Consider the following 26,653-nt stretch of genomic DNA (forward strand, 5'->3'; position numbering starts at 1 on the left):
GTATGTATAGTTCACCTGAAAATATTTTTTTTCCCCTTCATAAGTCTCGTCTCAGATCCGCCTTAACTTTCAGAGAGGTCCGTCTTAACTTTCAGAGAGCGATTCGGTGTATCTCCCTCAACTATATCAATAACAATATGCTATCACTGATAATTGTAGCTAAGCTAGAGACATATTTGAAATTGTTACACTCGTTATGATATTTTTTTGCAATTCTTGAAAAGTAGTCGTTTATACACGATAGTTTTATAAAATATCCAAACGTTAATTGGTTAGAAGAAATCGGTGTCCAACGTCTAACGGACAAAAAATCGCCACTAGAGTTATAAAAACTTTAGAAATTACAAGAAAAAAAATCAATATTTCGCAGAGACGTAAATTGAAGGTTCCTCTGAAAGTTAATGACAATAGCGTGTGCGAAAATTTCTATCGTGTCCCGAGGCAATCCATATCCCAGTTCGATAACGAATGTGATTTTTTAACGAGGCATTTTACAAAACTTGCGTATCACTGGCGCGTAGCGCGAGCCGCGCTTTCGCCCCGTCTCCGCGCGAAAGACGCGCATTATCGATTATACGCGACGGCGCGCGGCGACGAGAGGGGAAAAGGCTCGTCTCCGCAAGCCAGGAAGCGTTCGTGAACTCTGAACAGCTTCGTTGCTCCCGCCATTATTGTTAAGATTAACGAATGGTAATTATCGATATGTGTGAACCGGAACTTGTACAGTTGTTGCTATAAATATATGAAATTAGTGTTTTACACCATACTCATACTCACTTCTCTCCGTTGAAATCACTCCAGCGATTCCCACAACAGTTTCGTTGGAGAACTATTATATCTACTTTCAAGCAACGTCACAGTCAACATTTGTATTGCTATTTCAATTTATCTAATGTTAATTTAATGTTATGTTTGTTCTGTTACATCTTCCTATGGTGTTTAATTTTTTTTTTTTTTACATAAATTAAAAACCGTTTTTACCTTATTCCGTTCGGGTAAAAAAGAATGTTCAAAAAATTTCAAGTACACATTTATTGAAAATCATAATTAAATTAGTTTCTCGTCTTAGTCGTCGGTTACATCGTTGCTGCTGGTCGTAGCCCGGTTATTATATTTATTAGATTTTATTCGTATTCATATCTCCGTATGTGTCGTCCGCGAATATCCGCTGCAATCGATGCCATGTGTTCAATTATTACGCTGTAAATAACAAAATCTTTGTCCTCAAGTTATAAAAATCGATCAAGAAAACACTTACCCGTGGCAGAGTTTTTACGACCGTTACACCGCACATAATTCCGATTTGTTATGCGAAATAGTTAAAAAAGCTGTGCATCTTTAATTTCCATGATGCATTCTATTTCGCAATTTTAATGGAGGAGAGAAAAAGGCATTATTTAATATGCCTAATCTTGAGTAATGCTAACGATTGAAAACGTTAAACAGTGAGCAATATCAGCGATATAAGACAGTCTGGCAATTTTCGTCGTTAGCGGACCGAAGTACTTTTACTTATTGAAAATATCTCCGTCCGTAAGCTTTCTGTATAAATAGGTTGTCTCTAAATCTTTATTTATGTCAGAAAATTTTGATAAGTGTCAATATCTTAATAATTTGGTTCGGATCGAATTAACAAGATAAAAAGAGATCTTAAGTTTAAGTCTGAAATAAAATTTTGATCAAGTATGTGTGTGTGTGTGTGTGTGTGTGAAAATAAATAGAAATATAGAGATCAGAATTTATCCAGAAAGATTTTCCACTTTTATCGGAAAAAAAAGGAACAAAAATATTTAAGCAATAAATTCGGCCAAAATAGTTATATAAGTTCAGGGATATTCAATTTGCCAGTGTCTTTACAAATCCAAGTCTGACGATCTCGCGGATCGATTTTCGAGTCGTGTAATCTCCTATTTCCTGATTAAGAATAAAAAGAAAAAGAAGAAAAATAACAAAAGTTTCGTACGTTCGTAATTGCTCGTCAACAGATTAGTCGTTTGCGCGGTAGTATCGTCATCAAGGATCACTCAAGTTGCTATATGAAAATCGCATGAAACGAGAATCGTAGAATATCTAACTGGTGAAACTGGCAGTTTTAACTCTTGCAATACGAATCTCGTAAAATTTTCACAGCAACCGGTGCAAGCCATCGTGACGATTGAGCGTGAATGGGTCTAATTGACTGCGAGAATAAATCCACATATTGTTGATAACTTGCGATCAGATAACGCATTATTTTAATAATGGCAATTTTTTATATAATGATTTTTAATAATGACAAAAAAGTCGACCCCCCCTCTTTAAATCCAAAATTTAAGACGAAGAAAATTTTCTAGATAGATGTCTTTAAAAAATTAAAGTACTTATTATAAATAAGCCTATTGATTAATAGATAGAAAATCGCATTTTTATTTTTTATATTTCTAAACATATATATTAACCATTATTAAAACGACAAATTTATACATTGGTTCGTATAACAAATAAGTAGATTATTAAGTTCAATAATGAATTGATTTGTAACACGATCAATGCGCGATTTTACGTCGCAATATTATCAACAACAACTGCAGTGGAGATTATCCGAGCGCGATCGATTCTTGTCGGCCATATAGAGTCAAGCAGACACCATTACCCCGCACTACGGCGCTATTCGCGATAATGAAAATATATAGTCATCGACATTATCGAATCGTCGTAATCTATAGGAAAGGAGAAATCGAAATTCCCGGAGCAGCGCGTTCGTCTGTCGTCGGATACACAGTCAGACGCCTCTATATATAGATGTATTTACATTAATATATAAGACTGGATCGAGGGTGTTCCTCGAGCAGCGCGTAAAGAGGGGGGATAGAGCCTGCCAATTAGGCCATCGTGAGGGTGCCTGCGCCTATTCCGAAGCCCACGCCTTTGGGCCCAAAATTCCGGCTGTAGCAGCCGCGGCAGTAAATGTCCCCGTCCGGACCGTCGTTCAAGTTCGTCGAATCCAGGGAACGGTGGCATTCGCCGCAGTTGAAGCACCGCTTGTGCCAAACGCGGTTCTTCGAGATCATCTGCTCGGCGGCGTACACCGGGTAGCCGCAGCGCGAGCAACCGTGCCCGTCGTTTCGTTTCTGGCCCAGGTCGGGCTTGGAGTCGATGCTGCGAAAAATGAAAAACGACGTCTGCGAATCTGATGTGATATTGAGCGAAAGGGAAGACCGGAAACTGGTTTGATTTGTCACGAACAATTGAAGTAATCCATGCATAATTATTATTTTCAAATGTATTTTTCGTTGAAATTATCATAGTGTAGATAAAAAAAAATAATGTAGAAAAATTGCACGCGGCTCGATAAGTCTTATCTTTCTATACGGATTTCTTGCGCGCAGGTGCATGGATGAAAAGAATAATGGAAAAAAGTAGCAGCTTGTTCCAGTATTTCCGTACATGAATCATGACGCTGTGTTTAATAATCCATTCCTATAACTTGCTTCTCACACGATTACTCGAGTGTTAAAAGAAAATTCTAATCAGAGAAGTAGGTCGCGATTATCAAGATCGTTATCAATCATCGAAGTTTCCCCGACAGCAAACTTTTCGCTATTGTATATTTTACACCGTGTTTCAGAAACTAATTACTCTGGGGAAGCACGTCGAGATGCACTTACTATGAGGGGGCATGATCTCCGTTCGTCGAGATGAGAGTTGGTTTGTGGCCGAACCCGAAGCCTTTGGGCCCGAAGAGCTTTCCGTAGCACGCGCGGCAATGGATCTCCTTGTCGGGGCCGTCGCATGCCAGCATGGAGTCCAAGGGTCGGTGACACTCGGCGCAATTGAAGCACTTCTTGTGCCACATGGTGCCCTTGGCGAGCTGTTGTTCAGCGGCGAACACCATGCCACCGCAACGGGGGCAACCCTGCCCAGCTGGCGCCTTAATCGAGGTCGTATCAGGATTGTAGTAAGGTCGACTGGCCGAAATTTCTTCCTCCCTGCGGGTAATTAACGCGATTACGATACGATCTCGCCTGGTCGAATTTATATGTTTCATTTAATCTTAATCCGCGAAGAGAGACCATTTACGTCAACCGAATATTTTCAACTGTTTAATTTCACTCAAACCGATAGGTCAAGGTCACAATAATAAAGTATGCAAATGAAGATGTATGCGCTGAAATTCGTGATATTTTCTCTTATGATCGTGCTAATTCCGCTTGAAATTTAAATTTCATCTTTTATCTTCCAATTTCAGTATCTGTTAGTCCCTTCGAAATGTACTTGTCATTTTCCTCTTAAATTATGTCACAACACACGAAGTATTTTTATAACATGTTTTTCAATGATTTTTGTCCAAGATCGAAACTTTTTTCGTGAACTGTGTTAGAAACATAATATACTTCGCATTTATATAAAAAAGTCGCTAAAGTTTTATATATATAAGTAGATAAAATAATGCTCACACAAATTTTCTTTATGAACTTACAATTGGTGGTAAAAACTTTTTCGTAATTCTATCAATAATTACTTTATTAATTAGTTTCCGCTAACTATATATGGTCAATATCTTATGCTTAAACGCATTGCGAATCTGCAAAGTCATGAAATCACTCGGGATCTTTACGAGTCTTCGTTCAACGCGCTTTACAGGCCCGGTGGAGCTCGGTTATTTAAATCGACTTGTATTTATAGTCACGCGTTCAGCAGGGTTACGCGTAAACTCCCAGCATTGGAGCTCGAGACTTACGTGAGCCCGTCGGTCTGGAGGAATCCCGAGCCACATGCGAATCCGTATCCGTGCGGTCCCCACTTTTTCCCGTAACAGGTCTTGCAGTAAACATCCCGATCCGGACCGTCGCAGGCGATGATCGAGTCCAGGGTCTTGGTGCAGTCGTGGCACTTGTAGCACTTCCGGTGCCATTCGCGGCCCTTGGCGAGCACCTGCTCGGCGGCGAAGACGACGCCACCGCAGCGAGGACAGCCCTTGCCGGGCGGGGCCTTGATTATCGCGGTGTCGATCACGGTGGTGCGAGGAGCCGCATCGCTGCACCGCAAAGGGTCACTCACATTATTTCGCCGGTCGTTCTCGGCGACATGGGGCCGATCATTGAACCGCAGGGATTATACGGAAAAGCGATTGATTCTGCCCAATCGTCTCCTAAGTAAATTTGATCAGGCATCTGAACTCCACAGAAGACGGGAAACTTTGGGTTTTTCTCGATTTCAATTTTAATTTTAATTTTTAATTTTAACCCCGCTTTTTTCTTATCCCTGCGGCTCATTCGTGATATCACAAAAGAACGGAACTACATGCGAATGACAGGATGATTGATCGTCGGTAATCGCTTGGCAAGACACATAGAAGAGATACTGAAGTTGTCCAATGTTTCGTCAACTCTTGACAAATCTCGTTAAAGAATGCAAAAAATTGCACAGTCATAAAGAGTCATTAAAATCACAATTGAAATTCCTGAATTCCTGACTTTCTTCCGTGTCCGTAACACGCGATTACGAAGTTGTCATTTCGTGGAGGTGTAAGTAAATTGTACGTCACACGTCTGACTTTCTATTTAATTAATTGATTAAGGGAAAAAATGAGACAGCTCTAGATCGACTTACATATGACACGTGATTATACTAATATGATATCTAGTCGCAGGGGGTGTTAGCAATAACAATTCGGATTCTACATGAATTTCAGGTTTAGTTTCGGTTTTATAAGTATACGTGCACACAAGACCGTACAGACCGTGTGATAACAGGAATGTCGAATGTATACGGAAGAGAGAGCAACTATGAACGTCAGCGTGAGTATTCCACTAATGTAAAACGAATTATGATCTGCCTGACTGAGAAATGACACTCGATATTCCGATACGATCAGCCGATTCGTGATGCCAGGGTGAGTAAGAGCGCAAAGCGTTATAAGGCGTCGGTCTATATATGTATGTATAAATATGTGTATATTATATATACCTACACATTATATGTATATATTATATATACACGGACACACACAGGCGCACGCATGTACACGGTGTTTTGGAGAAGGTGCGCGCCAGTAGTAATTTTTCTTATACTCTTCGAGAAAATCGAGAGTGATTTTTTTCTCACAAAAAATACAGCCTATCCATATAGGGTTGCCACAGACCTGGAAAACTGGGAAAAGTCATGGAAATTTAAATTGGCCAGGGAAAACCTGGAAAATTTAGGGAAATATGTAAAAGAGCCTGAAATTTTGAACTTTGTTCACAAATGCTCTTATTCTAAAGAGTACTTATTGTTTTTTTTAATATCATATCAAACATTTATATTTTATTTAGTGCTTTTACTCAATCGCCTTTTTCTCCCATATAACGTGGTTCTTTTTTCCAATACACATTATTTTTTGTTAGACTGAATTTGAATTCAGGATTATATTATGTTACAATACTTCCAAGTTTGTGTTGCTTCTAATAAAATAAGCTGTATTTCCCGCAATCCCTGCTTCTAAATGTTAAAATATAAGATTACGTATTCGTCATGGAAAATTCTTCATTATCGTCTGCGAAACATGGAAAAGTCAGGGAATTTCAAAAATAATTTTTTGTGGCAATCCTGATATATTATCTCTTTGATTTAAATCTTCGTAAATTTAAAACAGCTTTATAATACGAAAAAGTAATGAAAGAAGATTTTCTTCATGCAAATTGCATATATATCTTTGGAAGTATAATCATGCTTGCAGAATATTACATTTGAATATTCAACAGAAAAAGAGAGAGAAAAATTGCACAAATACTGACTTGCAATTTTTATTTCTCATTTTCTTGACTCATTGTAAAATTCGATTAAAATTAATATTGTTTCAGGATCTGAAAAATTTATTATTCAACAGCAAGAAATAGTATTCCGATAATGTTTTTACTTTTAAACTCTAACTAATTTTTGATAATTAATATTGTACTTTGCTTTTGAATATTTCTTATTTTCGTGTAAAGAATTCCTCGGGACAAAAGTATCCAATATTATTTTGTCAAAAATATTGAAAGAGAAATTGTTCTACAGATCCGGAAGATTCATTCTTTCAATTTCAAATGTAAATGCTCACAAAATAGTAAGGGTGGTTTCTCGTTCTATATGCACAACGTGCAGAAGCCAAGAGATGAGCTCGACGAATTTTTTGCTAAGAAAAAAATCGACGCAGATTACTCGAAGATAAAGCTGTCGCTACTCGCGCCGCTCCTCTTTCTCCGAGCACCCTGTTTACGCGCGCAAAATAATAATCGTCATAACTAAGGGGGCGCGTACCCCTCGTCCTCAATATCGCACTGCAGCCCGATCCACATAATCCCGGCGTGGCCGACACCCCGCGGACCGAATTTCTTCGGATAGCAAGCTGTTAAGCAGACAAGCGCATCATATATAGTGAAAGTGTAGAAGCCGAGGCGGGATTTCTCTCTCTCGCGTGCTTCCCATCTCAGTCCCGACTCTGAAAACCCACCCATTGGCGTAGCAGTCACTCTGCAGGGCGCCGCCACCCTGGCCGTAGCCATAACCCTTCGGTCCGAACCTCTTTCCGTAGCATACTGCAGACAATATCGATTAAAGGTTTCACGTCGCCTAACGTTATCTCGTGATGATGGTCAGCGACAAAGACATAATCGTACAGATACGCTAATTACTAATACAATCTTTTATTTTTCTCTAGATTTTTTTATGTCGTCATACCAGTTTGTCCTTTGCATTAAACACATAATACAGTGTAACAAATTGAAAATTTAATAAGATTTTAATTAATATGTACATATAGGATGTTTTAGAGAATTTTTATTATTATATGCATTATAAAATATTCTAGAACTTTCAGACAATTATTTTTTAGCGACAGTAGATTTAGAAAAACCTTGTGTATTTCATATGCAATGATAAGTGAAACTTGACCGATGTCACGTCGCCTGAAATAAAGACGTTCTCTTTAATATTTATTGGATATACGATCACCACATGCCTTGGCGGTCGAACTGGCAAAAATGCCCGTCACGATTTGAAGGGAGATCCAGATTCGAAGCCCTGGCTGGAGTGATATTTTTCGCAATAAATTCTTTGCAATAATTTAAAATTTTAAAAGGTGTTTATTAGCATTAATTTTACACCAATTATCGATTTAATTATAAATGAATTTACTATTCCAATAAGAGATTGTCTTTCAAGATCGATGAGTAATCGGCGTGCAGTTTATTGAACGGAAAAAATATATAAATTTATACAAAAATATTACTAAAAGATCCAGCTCGATCAAAAATAAAGTTTCTGTATATTTATTTTAATGTGATTAGAAAAATATTCCTTACATGCCTCTTTTCAACTATATTTAGAGGTTCAACCGATTTCTTCAAGACGCAAGGGAAAAAATAGAATTCTATTTTTTAATAGTTTTAATTCTCCTAGTCTTGAAATACTTGATCATCAATATTTTGGTACATTTACATATATTATTCAGCGGCTCATGTGCGGAAAATATCTGCATATATGTGTTAAATCATAAATTAAATTAATTCTGTACCACATTTCGCATATCTTGTACGTTACGTCTTCATGCGCGCGATCGTACCGTATCCTTACCTTTGCAATAAATGTCCTTGTCAGGACCTTCGCAGCAGTTGACGGAGTCTAATCTTTTCGAGCAGTTGGCACACTTAAAGCATTCCCTGTGCCATTGCTGCACGAAACACAAAGGATGGGTTAGTCACTGAAAATTCTAAGGAGAGGCGAAAGTACTATTGTACAATATTACTTCCTTGTACAATCGTTTCAGGAGCGCAGACATTAAAAGCTCCTTGTATCCCGCCAAGATTTGTTTCAAGACAGTAGCAACGAGTAATGTGCTACTGTAAATCTTTATTCTCATTTATAAGCTATTTTAATATTTATATCGTTCCAATACTCTTATACGAAACTCTTACACGCCGGCTTATATTATAGCTCTTTCCTAGAAAACATTCTTGTAGTAGTTTCAAGATAAAAATAATGATTTCTAATGATCCGAAAAGACATTAATATTGAATTCAGTTCAAACGGCTTTCAAAGTTATTACAAAATACTGCAAATTGATCTTTAAATAATTAAAAGTTGAGAAAACAAGATTTATTTTGAAATTCTATGTTTCTTCCTCATTTCTAATAATATTTTATTCTAATTCTTAAAATTTTATTGATAAACTCTCGTTTATCATATTCATTTACAATATATCGTTTGACTGTTTAAGATTTAAAAACTTTTTAAATTTCAATCTTTATATATAAATAATACTACTAACTCTTATTATACTTAATACTAAATAGAAAAATAAAACTTAATACTAAAACTAACAGCATTTTCACTTAACAATATTTTTCGTAATTTGATCTCCGTTATTTATGATTTCCCGTAGTAGAGCGGTAATTCTGGAACACGGCGGTCCAAATTCGTTCGGAACGAATAAACAGATATTTCGCGCGCCATAGATAACAAAGACGAGAAAAAAAGAATGATAGAACAATTGATTAAACCTTCTTCCGTGATACCTTGCAGCCCTTGTATGTTCGGGGGCTGTTTCCTGGCGGCGTGGAAAGAGTTTACAAACTGATTTTAGTAGGTAACAACAACAAGAACGAACGGAGTCAGAACGGAACGGTAGACAGATAGATAAATACGTTCAGGAAATAATATAATCGCTCAACGTTTTCAGAACACAGGACTGTCAGTACGGATATCTGTGCAACAAATCGAGAAAGAATTAAGGAACTGTGGCCGTAAAGGGGACTGCAGATTCTTTAGACGGAAGATACCTCGACAGTATATCTCGCGGTCGGGACCATCGCAATGAAGCGTCGAGTCCAGAGTACGGCGACACGTTTTGCACTTGAAGCACAGTTTATGGTAAGCCTAATCACAAGAACGAGGATTGACGAAAAACGGCGGTTCTGCTCGAGACCGACGAGACGTTTATCGGTTTCTTGGTGCCGCGACGAATCGTCGAATATAAGAGAAATTTAGTACTTTCCTTGATTCTACAACGGTATCGAGGATTTCATGTCAGAGAGTGCATTCGCATGTGATGCGATCCAAGATTTAAAAATTTCGACGAAGCAGGGTCTTATCACAAAATTCAAGGAGACAATGTACGATTCTTCGTTTTCAAGAAGAATTGCGTAACCGAATTCTCGCGCAAATAAGTGATTTCAACGGTACGCCGCGCGCCGGTGAGTCACATCACGGACGACGAGAAAGATGGATCGCCGTCGCCGTTTTCGCGCGCGGATTATCGCTGGACCAGATTGTCTGTCGGCCAGCAATTAGCCTCCAATTCTCTGGTTCCGAGCGGCGGCGCGGCGCTCCTTCTGGTAGCGAGCCATATTATCGCCGGGTATCGGGCCGGCTAAGATTGGCCGGCCAGTTGGTGCGCCGCCAAAATCATTCTCTCTGACGAAACCACCGAGAAAGTTTCTAGGCTAGCACACCCCCGGTCCAGAGCGAGGAATCTTCCTCCTCCTCCCCCTCCCATCCACCCCCGTTTCTCTCTCCCGGCCGCTGTTTTTTTTCGCACATTGTTATGAAATGGAGATTGGATAAGATTACGGGGACGCGTGACGCGGTCCATTACCACGCGCCGCGCCGCGTGCCGAATTTAGACGCGCGGCAAAAGCCACGATACGCCGCCGCGCGCCGCGGCCACGCGTTGCCGCAGCTGTTTTGTAATCCGCGCGACGCATTTTTGCCGCGACGCGGTAAGTTCCGTCCACAGATTTTCCGAAATACATGTGAGTAAGCGCGACGATGAGGACGGCCGATTGCGTCAATCTGTCTGTCGTCGCGTCAGCGACCGATTTTATTGCTTCGCGTGCTAAATCGCGCGCTACAATCCCGCGAGCCGCCCTCGCCCGTCGAAATATCCTCGCGGTTCGAGGCTGGCCCCACCCACAGGGGGATCGCAGCGCGCACCTAGATTAAGGCTGCAATTCGAGGAGTACGCGAGAAGGGCTATTTTCGACTATCGTCTGTCAATCTAAAAACAGAGATCGGTGGAGGAGAAGCACTTGATGAACAAATAAAAAAAACCATAAGGTCGCGTTTTGATTTCTGAATAAAAGTGGTAATTGCAAACCTATATATTAAAAAATTATCTGGTATATTTTTTTTACGTTCTATAGAACGTCTATAATTCGCACAGTATCCCGAAACTCGCACGCTTTCTATCAATTATCTTCACGAGTAAAAGATTAACAGTCCGTTCAACGTATCCGAAAGATTAATGGAAAAACTGTACACTTGTGATTAACTGAGGTAGGTATGTCGACTCTCCTTTAATCTTTTAAACTGCACGAGCGAACGATCGGTCGAAGCACCAAGGAGACGCGAGACTTCTATCGTTGTGCATTTAACGCTAAATACATATAACGTTCACACGTCGCTGGTAAACAATTAAACTTTGATGCTAATAGGATTTCTTAATTGATTGTTTGCCAGGGTCTCTATATTTGTGTCGCATTTAGTGTTAAATGCGCACCGCGTACGCCTTATCTTTTAAATGGACTTACCCTTCCTCGGGCCAACATCTGCTCGGCGGCGTAAACGTACCCTCCACAGCGAGGACATCCCTCTCCCTCGGGTGCTTTGGCGATAGCTCGCGACTCGAGAACAGCGTTCGAACCTCGCGAAAATTCACCCCTAGAAATTCAGTTCATATTAAAATCCATCCACCAATAAAGTTTACGCAATATCGTCGTAAGGTTCAGAGGTAAAACGAATCATTTCATTTGTTATCACTTTATCACTCGACATATATTTACAATACTTTTTTTCATGGAGCAGTGTCTTTTATAGAGCTAAAAGGGATGATCCACCAAGATCAATTCGTTTTATCTTTGAATCTCATAATTCGGTAATCACAGATGTAAGCATTGAACGTGGAAGCCATTAAATACAGCACACAGATAAAGTAAAATGTTTAAACAATGAAATTGATGGTTCACACGTAAAGTAATAGATATGATAATTATAAAACAGAAGTTTAGTGACTGTAGTTAATTGAAATAATTTATTAGAATTCGATATCTGAGTAATCCAGATTTTCCAAATCAAAGTTTTCTAAATCAAAGTAATGTGAAACATTTAAAGAATTAAAATCTGGAAGTCTAAAGTACATTTTTGGAAATTTATGTAAATATGTTATAGAGATATGTATAAGAAAAAATGGAGAAGTTAAAACTAAAAAGAAACTTTAGCTAGGAAAGACTTAAAGTATGTATATAAATAACAAAAATATTTTGGTTACTAAAGCAAAAATATAATTATCGAGCATTTATAACTATCAGATTAATTTATAGAAGCATCACTATTAAAATGCGTATTGTGATCCGTCAATTCCACTGAACACGTTCTAAACACTACTAGTCTACAGAAACAAATAGCGCCATCAAGACATCCCATTCCGACGAACATCAGAATTCTTCGAATAATCGGACGCAAATATACAAGAAGAATACGATGCTCTATTTTAAGATGCCCAACATCAAGTCTTGCATTGGTCAAGACGCAAGTACATAGATATTTATATGAACAAAATGCTTATTTTGCACTACTTGCTAATTGATTCTTAGACAAGCATTACAAATAACTTACATTCGTTTAGTTAGCCTTTCGAAAAATCAACATTTTTTTAAATTCTATCTGATACATAAGGTACACCAAGTATATCGCGTACAATATATCAAATGTAGAAACTTCAAACTTACTTAAACTTTCCAAACTCCAAAATATACTGCAATAAAATCTTACATAAAGTCAAAAACTTTTGTTCCGATTTTGCATTAATAGTTAATATCTTCTTGCATTATATCCGATTTTCGTTGGAGACATCGAAGAAAGTTACGTCAAATTTGATAAGGCCGGGAGATAACATAAAATACATCAAATAGTATTACGGGTTAGCTTAATTGTTAGGCAAGTGTTAGTCAACGTGTTAGCGTAATTTTTCCCCTTCGCAACCACGGTACGTGGCTTCCGCCGAGCCCCGAGAGAGGAGAGCCGAGAAGCAAACCGTACGTGTAATACGGCATAATTGTGCCAACGAATAATTTGTCAAAAAAAGAAAAGGAGAGACAGACGGAGAGAGAAAGAGAGATAAAAGAGAAGGGACACAGGGAAGAGGGGAATATTATAGAAGTGCCGCCGTGTCGGGTACAGTGTGGAGAGCCTGTGCGTGCGTATACGCACGCATCCGTACCGTGAGGTGGAATATCATCGACACAGTGAAGTAACACCGATCGTGCCTGTCCTCCATGTAGCGTGACAATTGCGCCGCTGAGATGATGGAGTTTTACATTTACGGTACAGTGGTGTATGTACAGCGGAATACGTGAGCGGTGCAGATGCACATGCACTTATCACGATTGGTTGTTTAGATTCGTTCTGACGGCCCAGAAACGATCCAAAAGCGTAGTGGACACAGTGTGCTTGATCACTATGTGCCAAACTTAATAAAAGAAAAACTGGTATATGTTAAGAAATCCCGCGAGTATGCTCGAAGTGTTAAAATAAACTTGATCTTTGAGGTATAATTTAGTAATAGGTAATAATATAGGATAGGTAGCCCACACTTTCTTTCATTTATAAGTTCATTGACCGTATCTGATTGAACATCTTCTCCCCCCGCTATCTTTAAATTTAAATAAAGCTCCTTCAATTAAATTCAATTTTAACAAGGCTTAATTCATGAAACTGAATCACTTCTTTTCTATAATTCACAATCTAATTTATAGTGTATGTAGAATTGTATCTTGAAATATTTATACCAAGGAATAATTCTCTTCGTTTAAGGTCAATGAAAAGGCAGACAGGAAAATCTGAGACATTCAGACACAGAGCACGACAAGTGCATTTGCAACAGACTGTGAACACGCACTGTATCCTACTAAACTACTGACTACCAACTAGGAAACATAGCCGACAGATATGAGGGCTCATCTCAATGGCATTATCATCGCTACTTCGCAACATTGTCGCTGTCGAGAACGGTGTTGATCGCCGTTACCTCATTATATCGACATAGTACGCGAATACACTAACACGCACGCGGGCACGCACGCACGTACACGCACGCACGCGCCAGCACCCACGCAAGTAGTTAAGGCTAAGTGTTAGCGAGATTATAGGATTAGAAGTGGTGCGAGAGAGGCCATGCAGGAGAGCTACGTGTATATAAGCTACAAAAAAGAAAAAGAAGCTTCGTCACGCGGCGAAAAAGAAAAAAAAAGGAGAGATAGCGAGAGAAATAGAGAGAGAGAGAGAGAGAGAGAGAGAGAGAGAGAGAGAGAGAGAGAGAGAGAGAGAGGCGCAATTTGACTCGATGCTCACCATTCTTGTACTCGGTATTTTCTCTTTATCACGCAGCTCGTACTATGTGATAAAGTAACAACGGTATATTGTTCAATGCTTGCCTCCGGTTGGCTCGTGCTCGGCGGGGCTGGCGGGGGCGGGGTGTGTCGTGTGTTTCTTTTCTCTTATTTTCGTTCTCGTATACATATATATATATATATACATATTTTTATCTCTTTTTTTTTCGTAAGCTTCGTCCCCTTTCTCGGCGAAAGAGAGCCTGAAGGGAGGAAGACGAAGGGCCGAGGATGCGGGTTTCGTACGCAAAGGCTCGACGTCACAGAGAAACAGAGAAGGAACACGTGCGGTGAAACGTGTGCACGCTTCAACAGTCTACTTCCGTAGATTCATAGAGTCTCTCGTGTCGTTCAGTCCCGGTCAAAATTACAGTCGTATACGTGTTGAAAGCGAATTCGCGCTTCAACGCTATGGACATATGCGAAAGTGAGTATGCGTTTCGACATTTATTCGCGATTATAGGATAATTATCTTAATAACTCTCCGTATTCCATAGCATTCAAATCTTAACTTGTCGAATTTATCAGTTTCAATATCTGATTACACCGAATTCAAAGTAGACTCGCGCACAATAATTTATATTGAGAATTTCGCAACTTTGACCGGGCTCAACTAGCGTGGCTCCGTTCTGCGTTTTTCGAACGATGCGCTCGTTATGCACGTCACTCGTACATTGATAATCTGTCTACACACTGAAAGGTAATGGGGAAACGTGTGTTATATTCGTTAATGAAAGACACCGCTTGGTTGTTTTGTTTCCAGTTTTATCTTTCCCTTTTTTCCACTTTTAATGGCACTTATTACAGATGGTACAAATGATCCTATAAACTAGCGTATGTATTTCGCATAGAAGAAAAAAAAATTAACACAGAAGAAGAAGAAGAAAGAAAAGAAAAAGAGAGAGCACAATTCAATCGATCGGACGTGACGATGTTGGCCGATCACACCGGGAGACGATGAGGGAAAAAGGATTCGGGGAAAACGGGTTAAACGTTGGACTAAATTGAACGTCGTTCACGATGTGATGCACGACGGTGACGCGAGAAGTAAGATCGATAGGGTAAGGACGGATCTTTTTTCGAAGAGGATAGAGAGAAACGCGGTGACATGCTCGCCTACGGTGATGACAGACTCCAAAGAGGTGGGAATAAAACAGTCTGGTCCTAAGGGACCCTCTAGATTCAACTATCAGGACACGAAGGACCGTCTAGATCTAATTCTTAAGAGAGAGAGAGAGAGAGAGAGAGAGAGAGAGAGAGAGAGAGAGAGAGAGAGAGAGGAGAGAAAAAAAAAGACAAAAACCGAGGCGGAGACGAGATTCTCTCTTCGTCATCATCGAGAATTTAAGAAAAAGAGGAAGGAAAATGTAGAAAAACGCGGTTCACTCTGTCGGACACGCTGTACACGTATACACAGACGCGTGTTCTCCTGGCATCCTGGACGAGTTTGCGCAGGCAGCGGCTTCTTCCGAGTTGCTGGAGGCGCGATTGACCAAGAGAAGAATTCATGCTGATGGGTCACGGGCGGTTCACGGGACGGTTGGTCGGTCGATTTTCAGTTCCGCACACGTGGAGGATGTCTTTACGTGGAAAGGGTAGAACAACGGAGAGACGCTCCCGACGTGGGACCACGTTGGTGGTAATGCTACTCAGGAATAAGGGAAGAAGAGGGAGGTGGGTGTCGGGGGTCGAGGTTGTGCGACGGCAGATGCCACTCACTCGTTCTTCGCTTGAAGATGCTCGCCTTGGTCCATGGACAGGCAGCCAGCTCCGCCACCGAAGCCGTAGCCCTTAGGGCCGAACTTGCGGCCGTGGCAGACTTTGCAGAACAGCTCGCCCTCGTGCTCGGAGCAGTTTGTCGAGTCGAGCGGTTTGCCGCAAAGACCTGCAACACACGGTCGTCGTTCGTCGTTGGAGATTACGGCGCTTCCTGCTGGATGTATACTCGAGTGTCGAGGTGTTAAGTACCGTAAACTATTCTGTGCTACCACGGGATACTTGAACAAATGTCTAACTTATTTTAATTCGGCAATTTTTTAAGTGTATATCTCAAATTAATAAGCATATTTTGTAATATTCTCACTTATATTCTGCACTTCATTGTCGAAGAATAGCGCGTAAATATTTATGTAAATATGTATTTAAGTATTGGAGTGCCATTATTTTCTGCACGAATATAAAAAAATATATAATATATTTTTTAAATTCTTACATATATTATATATTTTTAGACATATACAAAAAGAGTAATATTTTATTGATACGCAAATGAAATATTCGAAAATATTTACTGTAATATTAATATAAGATACGTTATAATTCACTTATGATTTATTTCTTAAAATTCATTCTTTTTTAGAAATAGTTATTACGTATGCATCTTTTCAAGCCACGGCAATGTTCAACAATGAGATTATTGTGAATTATTCACATCGGTCATTGCACCCGAAAGCACACTATACCGGACAGCCGACAATTGATTTTTGGCAACCTGCAGACCTGATTACAATCGCGACGGACTAACCGAGCATAAAATTTATTTTAAACTGCAGCCTAAAAATAGGAAACTCGATAATGTTTTTCGTAATGAAATTATTTGATCATTCTTACAGTACACATGTCACAGAACACATTAGAAAAGCATACCATTAAATTCAGATAAAGAGATAAGTTTCAAACAAATTTTGAAAAAGCAAAAGCACATAAAAAATAAATAATTTTATGTCTCTTATGTGTTAATACATTTCTTTACGAATAAAATCGAGCGTCTCAAATTTACTGAAATGCCTGGCTATTTAAATGGCGATTTGCGTACAACAATGCGCTGTTTCCATTTATACTGTCTTTATTATAAGAAAATATAACTGTTCAGAAATATTATTTTTATGTCAATTAAAAGCTCTCAATAAATAAATTTATAAAAATGTACTTGTATTAAAATATGCTATTTGCACGATAAATGCTTTTGCTGTCTATGTAAAATTAAGAATACCTGTCTATATAAAAAAAATCTTGGTGTATGTATTATAACATCTTTTTCCTTTATATTTTTAAGTTACAAAATGACATCGGTTCTCTTGTTAATTTCAACGTATTGATTCGTTGCTCTTACGTGACTAAAAGAACACTTGTTTGCATTCTCTCTATTTCTAAAATTATAAAATTACGTTTGTTACTCACCGCATTTGAAGCACGTTTTGTGCCATTTCAATCCACCGGCAACCCGCTCTTCTGCAGCGTAAACAGATTTGCCACATTTAGGGCATTTTGGATGTTCCACGGGCTTGAAAGGCATTTTTATACTGAAAAGAAAACTCTGTTATCGCGCGTATCTTACTGCACCGAAATTAGTCGGAAGTCAATCATCGTCGTGTCAAGTCGAGAAGCTGTTGTAGTGTCAAATTATTATTTTTTTACTGTTATAAACAACTGAAAAGATGACGTAACCTTATGATAAATAGTTCGTAACACTAATACAATTAGAAGTGCATCATAATTATTTAAACGTTGAAAATTACTTTTATTCTTTAAAAAAAAAATTTCGTGGAAGGATCTGAACGAGAGCAACACAATTTTATAGCAAAAACATTTTATCAAAAATTGTATAGTTTCGAAATCCAAAATCCGTAGTCAAATTCGACATCTTTATTAATATCGAGAGGAATTATCGCCGGTACGGTAACCCATTTCGGTTACCTAACCGGTCGCTTACGAGGACGTAAACAATCCGCGTTTCCGTCTGACTCGTCGGCAACCAGTTCTATTTTTGTGGCCAGCTTAAAGCGCGCGCACGGTTGAGCAAGTGGAGGAACGAACTATATAGAAAGGGGAATAAAAGTATATCACGCACGACATACTAAAGCATTAAACAGATGTACGATGGTAAATATATGTCTTTCTACTTACATAGAGGAAATTTTGTTAGTAAGTTCGATACATTTGAATATTTGAAGAAATTGCGAATTATATCAAAAGTATTATTTAATAATATAATAATAATTATATATTAATAGAGCAAAACTAGAAACTAAATGAAAGAGAAAAAAGTTTATTCAAAGCCTAGATATCAGTAATTTATTCGATAAATAAAAAAATAAAGAATTTTGGCGAATTAAGATAGAAAATACATAAATAATGAAATGCTAATCTTACAATTAGATTATTTTCAAGTAGACGTATTGTCATTTTTCCGATAATAACTATCGACATATAGATTAAAACATTATATTTTGAATTTTATTGCGCTTCACATTCTTTAAATGATATCTGCATGAAAGAACAGAAGAATTTATTTATGTATCCAAATGTCAAACGAAACGTACGATAACTTTAAATTACTCTGTACGATTATATAAGAAAGTAATATTGTATATTATCATTACAGATATTTATTATTTAGATATTAAAATTTCGATGATTCAAAATTTCGGTAGAGATACAATGTAGAAAATCTTTAATTATTTAAAATGAATATTTACGTCCACTGTATAAACTAAGCTACTGTTGTTGAAAACGTAGAAGTAAGTACATAGCGATTGATCTACACGCTTGTTGCCACGAAATAGTGATGATATCTGGCACAAACATTAATGGTTGTGCGTAATAGCGTTTGGCAATGCTAGTTAATCATATCACGTAGCAATAATATTTCGCTTTAATAGCATACACAGATAATGGTGATGATAGTAGTAACATTTGGCATAATGTCATATAGGTAAATGCATTATAATAATATTCTGCAAAAATACAATAAATACAGCGATAAATAGTTGAAATAAACATAAAAATAAACTAATTGCTTTAAATTTATTACTATTGCAATAGTACTTGCAGTTATAATAAATTGTGTGCCTTTCTATAAAGCATAATTTTAAATATCTGGTTTTTTATTCTCATGTTTCTTTTCATATCCTGCTGCCTAACCACGCGTCAAAAATAGCTTAAACTATTCTCATTACTATATTATAGTTGTTATACGCATTATATTATCTATCGTTGTTGCAAGAATTTAATTTTTAAATTGCAAAAAGTATACGGATATTATTCTACATATGGAGTGGTAAAAGCCATAGTGATGTAAGTCAAATTTTTTAAAATATCGACTCGTGCGTGCATAGATGCAATTTATATGTATTGTATAGATTGCATCTATACACACAAATCAATATTTTAAAAAATTTGACTTACACCACTATGGCTTTTACTTCTCCATATAATAATGATAAACGCCTGTGAAATGGGGAAAATGTTTAGCGACTTTGTCGAATGTGCTGTATTACTACTAACAATGGTAGGAAATATAGTATAGAGATATTTATATTACTTTTTTAATTTAAGTTCAGAAATAAATTTTACGTTGCATCGAATATCTTTTAATATTGTTTTCGTTTTCCTACAAATTCTATATATTTGCAACGTTATTTTATAGGTATGTACTAGCTTAAGTTGTCCGGCGTTGCCCGTCGAAAAACACCCATGAAAACACATTTTACTTATTCTTTTCACCCCGTTAGGGGTCGAATTTCTAAAAATCTTTTCCTAGTGGGTGCTTACGTTATGGAAGAAATATACTTCCTGAATTTCATGTTTCTAGGTTTAGGGGTTTGGGCTGGACGTTGATGAGTCAGTCAGTCAGTCAGTCAGTCAGGATATTTGTTTATATATATACAGAGTGTCCCAGAATATTTGCATTCTTTTCGAGTGCAATAGATCAGTCCATAAAAGTGAATTATGTCACTTTACAATTTTAAGTGGAAAATTTTACTCTGTTAGTCATTTAGTGAATCGTGATTCACTCCGGTAGAGCAGCTGCTCTAAAAATTTAAGTGAAAAATTCACTCCTATCTTATGAGCGCCCGCATTTACTCAATTGGATTGACTATATCCTCTTTTTTGGAGTAACTATCATTCTAATATATTAGTGGCGAAATCATTCTATGAGATTTAGAGAGTAGATTTTAAATATTTTCAAGTGCAATAAATGCAATTTCAATTGTCAAAAAAAAATTGTTAAAAATATAAAAAGATATGTACATATTTAATTAATCATATTTTATCTCACTGATTTTTTTACTTCGCATAAATTTATTAAAAAGTTATTATTTTTCTAAATAGGTAACTCTATAATAAATTAAATTTTATAATTAAGTAACATTTATTTTTTAATGTTATTATTTCATTCATTAAAATTTTACTTTAATTTGCACTAAAGCTTTTATTTATATGTAATTTACTTAGATGTAAAGAATTTAAATTACAGTTTGTAAATTCAATTATTTAAAACACATCATTAAAGAATTAAATCACAAAATCTTATTTGTAAAATTTGAAGATTATTAATAAATAACTCGAGAAAAATAATAGAATCTACTAATGAGATGCAACAATTGGACGATTTTACACCAAGGAGTCGGTCTTACTTTGCTTTACTTTGTATAATAGTCTTTATAAAACAAATTTGTCAAATTTAAAAATAATTAACCAATACATAGAAAATAAGCCGTCAGTAAAATACATATTTTAGTAGCCGTGTTATCATAAAAATATAGTATATTTGCTATAACTGTATAATTTGGATTAATATTTAATAATATTCTATTTTCAATTAAATATTTAAATAATTGTTCATTCCCCCTTAAAAAATTGATTTTAATTCATGTCTATACCGTTCATGTACCCCCGGTAGCGATTAGCGCGTTTTAGCTGCACAAATGCGCTCCGCCGTTACCACTGACAGTAGTATCCGGTAACGATATGACACGCCAGTAGTAGTAGAAGCAGTAGAAACAGGCGGCACCGCGCTAAAGAGAAAGAAAGAGAGAGAGAATGGGGCGGGAGAGAGAAAGAGAGAGAGAGAGAGAGAGAGAGAGAGAGAGAGAGAGAGAGAGAGAGAGAGAGAGAGAGAGAGAGAGAGAGAGAGAACGCGGGCGATTCTATATCCGTGCAGACGCGTGCAGGCGAGTCCGCGAAGCCGTATTAGGGAAGGCGCTAGGTTCTCCACGATAGCGGTCTCCTCGTTTTACCCCTACCGTTCAATCGCACGCATATTCGTGGATGGAATGCGCGGTAACCCAACACGTGTCCTGCCACGCCGATAGGGCTGCAAAGTGTCCCTACACGTCGAAGTGTTACGTTACACGCGAAAATACGAAACCCAGGCACCAACACGTTAACTCGAAATTTATAAGATTTATCTGTTTACATTAAACATCCTTTAGTATTTCTGCATATAATTTATACATTATTCAATTATTATTAATTAATTGTTGTATATGTATGCCCCGCTAATAATGTTTATATAGACTTGTTATTAAATTGATTTAACAATTTAAAGTATTAAACTTTAAAAAATTTATATTACAGTATTATATAGTTATATATAGTTATATAGCTATATTTATTATATTAGTATTATATATAGATACAGTACAATATATTACTTTGTCATTTAAATTTCCAAAATATTAAAAACTTAGATTTTATGTATATATGTTACTTATACATGCATATATTATTTATGTTAATAAAAATATACAATGTCCATGAACCGCACAATCTTTACTCTTAAAACTTCAAACCCCGGTGTTAATAAGTTGTTGAAATGAGTCATGATTTAAGGACCTGCGCAATATGTTGACGAGCGCTATAATTAAATGGAAATATGTATAATAATGATACGAAACGGCCAAGAATGAGCAATTGTAGCGATGTGGTAAGACAAAATAAAAAAGTTTTTTGTCACAATCGGAACTGATCGGAATAAATAATTTTTCCCGATGAAAAATAGTTGAATTTAGCTTTTGTGAATATCTGAAAATATTATCGTGGCATGTGTGTATCAAACTAAGTTTGCTAAATCATATTTGGATAGCGAATGGACGAATTTAGGATCCTAAAATTAGATCGTGCTATAAAAGTATAAAGAAATCCCAATATCCCGATGACTTGCGTGATACATTTAATGTCTATCTATATATATAATAAAACATTTTAAATAAAATATGATATCTCATGTTACATCAATTCGAATGAAGGAATCAAAATATTATCACGGTATACGAGAATTTCCATCCTCCTATACCTGCCTATTACTCTTCGAGCATTAGTTTGTTAAGTAATATCGTCCAAATTAAACGTTGAAATTATAGAAGAATTCTTAATTCTCAATTCTCCTTCATTTGTAACAGATGAAGGATATCTCTGATGACGTATTCTTGAAACATCGCTAATTCTTTTATCGCGTTAAACGTATATATTAAATGTTTAAATAACAGCCTTTTAACGTATTCGTTGGAAAATCCATGTTCTTATCCAGGCTCGCATTTTATAATTAACTATCAGCTTACAAGTAATGTTATAATGATTTTATGAAATAACCATTGGGACTATTTGATTAATCATGTTCGCTACTTCGCTCAACGTGGTAATAATATCTCGTTCAAATTTATTTGATAACTTAGTTTAATTAGCATCGCCAGCCGACGAGAGACTGTTTCAGTAACTAATAATAGCGGAGAAAATGCGTTCGTATTTTTAAAATTAGTTTGGTAACTCGAATACACATGATAATAATAATAATTTTTATGATTATATGCAACTTTATTTTATGCAAAATTTATTTAAACGTTACTAAATATCGCAAATATTGTTTACAATCTATTCGGAAATTTTTATATAAAAAGATTACTATATTTTACTCATGTTTTAACTGTCTATGTGTTTCTTTAGATACAAGAAGCATCATCAGTGTTATAAATTTAATTCACTAGAATTGTTAGATTTGATCAACTGAAATTTATTTATTTATATATTTATTATAAGAGAGTATAATCTAAGTTTTGATATTTTTATTCCTACTATTTTTATTCCTTCATCCTTTCTAACGTTTTAGGATCGGCGGGCAGATTAGTTTGTCAACTTTATTAATATCTCACATGTCTAATTATAACGTAATACAGAATCTATGTTGAATGATCGTGATTCTATTTTAATCTCTACACGATTAGATATTAAGGACATTAGATTTTCCAGCATGCCATATTCATCTTAGACAGCACAGACATCCTTCGCCCTGTCCATCTATGCGGTCTGCCGCGCCAATTATCGTTAAATCTTGTCAACTATATCTTCGTTTATTAAATAAGGCTATAAAATGTTCCTCAAATTCGGGATCAGCTTTCGACCGAATCGTCAAAATCTTTCCATATATAAAAATATCCTAACCAAAATTTTGACTTAAAAGGGTTGATTCAATTGTACGTACAAAATATTTTCTTTACATGTTTTTTTTCTGCCTCCAACATAATAAAAATGCGTAAATTATTCATTTAAAATAAAATACTGTATAATTTAAAAACAGTAGCAATTTTCTAAAATTCAGAGTTAGATAAGACTGTTTGATAAATTATCAATTTTATCAGGAAAAACTATAGCGGTCCAGTTGGCTGCATGGGTAAATTGACAGATTTATTGTATTTTATATCTTTTATAATTAAAATAATAACTTTATAAAAATAAATCACTAAATAGTTGCATAAAACAGAATCAAAATTTTATGAACTACATTATTTGGCAAACAATTTAGTTTGTACCGCTAAGAAAGATCATCATTTGATTGCAAACTGATCTTTATAAAAAATTTCGGAATCAATCGATAATCGACAATTCACCCAAGTAGCTGACCTGATGTATGTTCAAAGATCTCGATGAATATCTTTCATGGCACTAAACAAGTCTCAGTACTTCGGAAGAAGACACACGAGGAAAACAGACAAATCACGAGGCTGAAGTAAATCTCACGCTTGCAATGATTCTACGTGCACTTCTTCAGAGCGATACAGATAGCGATATTTGTGTATTGTCGTCTGTGTCGTCGGTATATGCGGCATCGATCGATGCGGCTAAGAAGAGTGTCATCAGCGATAGCGGTACAGAAGTGTCTGATAGTAGTAGCAGTAGTATGGTATGTATCCGCGCCACACTGTTATCTCTTGGTACTCACCACTAATCGATCGTAGTCGCGCGAGAAAAAGAAAAGAACAGATAGAGAAACGAATAAAGAAAGGGAGGAAGAGAGAGAGAGAGAAGATTTCGAGTAAGTGGATTACAAAACACCGAACACTCTACACCGCACTAATACTGGATTCGAATGACTGTGCTCGCGTCGGGAGCGTCCTAGTCATAGCCCCCCAGGCTTTGCACACGGCACGTGTGCAGTGAGAACGTCAATGCTTTTGATGATGCTGCGCCGCCGGTGGAGATGATGGCGAACGCCAAAGGGCAGCGGGGATTCTTCGCTGTATAAGATTTAGACCTTTGGGCCGAAATATGTCCGCCAATAATCTCTACAGGCCTATCACACACTTCAAAGTCCGTCTAACAATGTATTTCGATAGTAAAACGCTTCGATTAATTTAATTTCTCGACTATAACTCGACAAGTTTCGATATCCTTTTATTTCGTTTATTTTTTACGAGATTACGATACTTGTAGAAATGTATTTATTATTTTTTAATTTTCTAACAGAAATTGATTTAATTTTCCTTTTCAATTACTCCGCATATTATTTTGTTATATATATCGTACATTTCATATTAATATTTAATAAAATTTTTATTTGTAAATTTGCCTAATATATTTACGAATACTGATATTGACAAACGATCTATAAACTTTCCGACTTTATTATTGTATAGTATAACTAATTTAGATTATTCAAATTTGAAATGTCTTGATTAAAATATTAATGACCACATTATCTGCCAATATACTACACTCACTTAATGATTGTAAAATATAACATTAGAAACAAATAATATTATCAAAATCGAGATCCATTATTTATTTTGGACAAGAGATTAGCATCTTTTGGTACTTCTTTAAGAGATCCATTATTTTTGAAGATAGTATAAAAGATTGATGAAATATATAAAGAAGAAAACATAAAACATTTATATATTTTCGAGAATAAACACATTATTTTTCTTTTTTCAGAGCACCGAAAGTATTCATTACTTTTTATTCTGAAAAGAAAATATTCTACACTTACTCAGATACAAAATTTTATAAATATAACCTTAAGTCTCAGAATGACATTAGTTGCTGTGAAATATTACAAAATTGATAAAAAAAAATTCATAATACGTAAATAATATGACAAATTATAATATATTTCAGTAGCTGGCATGCCATAGAACTCTCGAGATACCGGACATGACCTGTCTGCGAAAAGAAGCAAGAAATGCCTCGCAGTCTAGTGAGTGACACTTACGTGTACCGTAAATTAGAGTATGTTATATATTTATCCGCGATAATAATAAAAGTGAATCATTGTTGCGATATTATTATCCCCATTTGGGTAAGATTAATTCAATAAGATTATTTTACTTAATCAATGGTTCATTAGCATGTGTTGTGTAAGTAAATCATCAGAAAATATATTCTCAAGACAATTCTATAGATCTTGAATTAATATAAAAGAAGTATTCTTCGTTTAGCAACTCTTTCCTAGAATAAAAAGCCAGTATTAAAATAAACATACGATTTAAATGTTTAGCGCATTATAATATTTTTGGACTAAAATTCTCAATGTTAAAATCTGTAAGTTAGATTTTTTTCTAATTTAATCGATGCGCCCGATATCACTCTAGAAGTTTTAAAAGTTAAAGATATAAATATATAGTTCTTAAAATACATAGTATGTCATAGTCGTTAAAGTCGTATATGATATTTATGTATACTAAGAAGGCTGTGCCCATGTTAAAATACACGTTCGAACATTACAAGATTCGCTTCGAAAAATGTAAATCTCCGCAGACTCGTGATGGAAAATTCCGCCCCGAGAAGAGAGTTATAATTGTGAAGAAAAGTAAAAATACATCGAAGACGGTAGACGCGAAGAATTCCGAAGGATACCCAGTTAATGAAACATCGCAAAAATATGCGAAGTTGTCGTTTGAACGACTCCCACATGCTTGGATTTTTTTCTATAAATATTCTCTTAAGCTTTTATAAATATAATTTTACCAAGTGTTAATTTACACTATTTCACGAAATTGAATTTCACGAAATATAATGGCAATGTGTGTGTCGCAGTTTTCATACAAAAGACGGTAAAACAACGTTCTGTTAAATTTTATCAATGTGTCACACTAAAAAGAACAGAATTTTATTTTCTATTATACTATTATATTTCATACATTCCTATCATATTATATCCTTTTTTACATTTTTTGTCATAAAAAATAATCCCTTCTTTTTAAAATTTT

General features: G+C 36.2%; 1 protein-coding gene and 1 long non-coding RNA gene across 6 annotated transcripts; one reads left to right on the top strand and one right to left on the bottom strand.

Moving 5' to 3' along the window:
- Positions 1-1,017: 1,017 nt before the first annotated feature.
- Positions 1,018-24,552, bottom strand: LOC143895608 (muscle LIM protein 1). Of its 5 annotated transcripts, none has more exons than XM_077402869.1 (9): positions 24,388-24,552; positions 17,568-17,689; positions 16,107-16,272; positions 11,532-11,661; positions 9,783-9,879; positions 7,264-7,351; positions 4,721-5,017; positions 3,648-3,968; positions 1,018-3,138 (listed from the first exon to the last, which is right to left on the bottom strand). In XM_077402869.1, the coding sequence occupies exons 2-9, from the start codon at positions 17,680-17,682 to the stop codon at positions 2,862-2,864; spliced, it is 1,491 nt and encodes a 496-aa protein (XP_077258995.1). In that variant the 5' UTR covers positions 17,683-17,689; positions 24,388-24,552; the 3' UTR covers positions 1,018-2,861. The 5 variants fall into 5 exon arrangements, 4 of the variants coding, with proteins under 4 accessions (XP_077258995.1, XP_077258997.1, XP_077258996.1 ...); XM_077402871.1 differs by lacking the exon at positions 7,264-7,351 and adding an exon at positions 7,457-7,541 and having other exon boundaries at positions 24,388-24,551; XM_077402870.1 differs by lacking the exons at positions 7,264-7,351; positions 9,783-9,879 and adding exons at positions 7,457-7,541; positions 8,578-8,674 and having other exon boundaries at positions 24,388-24,550.
- On the top strand, positions 3,148-3,777 carry LOC143895611 (uncharacterized). Its single transcript, XR_013256372.1, has 2 exons — positions 3,148-3,517; positions 3,608-3,777. It is a non-coding gene; the product is annotated as an uncharacterized LOC143895611 (long non-coding RNA).
- Positions 24,553-26,653: the final 2,101 nt, after the last annotated feature.

The sequence above is a fragment of the Temnothorax americanus genome, unplaced genomic scaffold (assembly GCF_048541705.1).
Source record: "Temnothorax americanus isolate GAGA-0224 unplaced genomic scaffold, ASM4854170v1 Scaffold16, whole genome shotgun sequence".
In the NCBI taxonomy this organism is placed as follows: Eukaryota; Metazoa; Arthropoda; class Insecta; order Hymenoptera; family Formicidae; genus Temnothorax; species Temnothorax americanus.

What these genes read in the sequence shown, in the direction of transcription:
- LOC143895608 (XM_077402869.1), bottom strand. Translation starts at nt 17,682, where the DNA reads ATGCCTTTCAAGCCCGTGGAACATCCAAAATGCCCTAAATGTGGCAAA. An exon ending in CATCTTCAAGCGAAGAACGA is followed by an intron (nt 11,662 to 16,106) that starts GTGAGTGGCATC and finishes CTGAATTTCTAG; the next exon opens with GGGTGAATTTTCGCGAGGTT. An exon ending in CTCCAGACCGACGGGCTCAC is followed by an intron (nt 3,969 to 4,720) that starts GTAAGTCTCGAG and finishes AATTACCCGCAG; the next exon opens with GGAGGAAGAAATTTCGGCCA.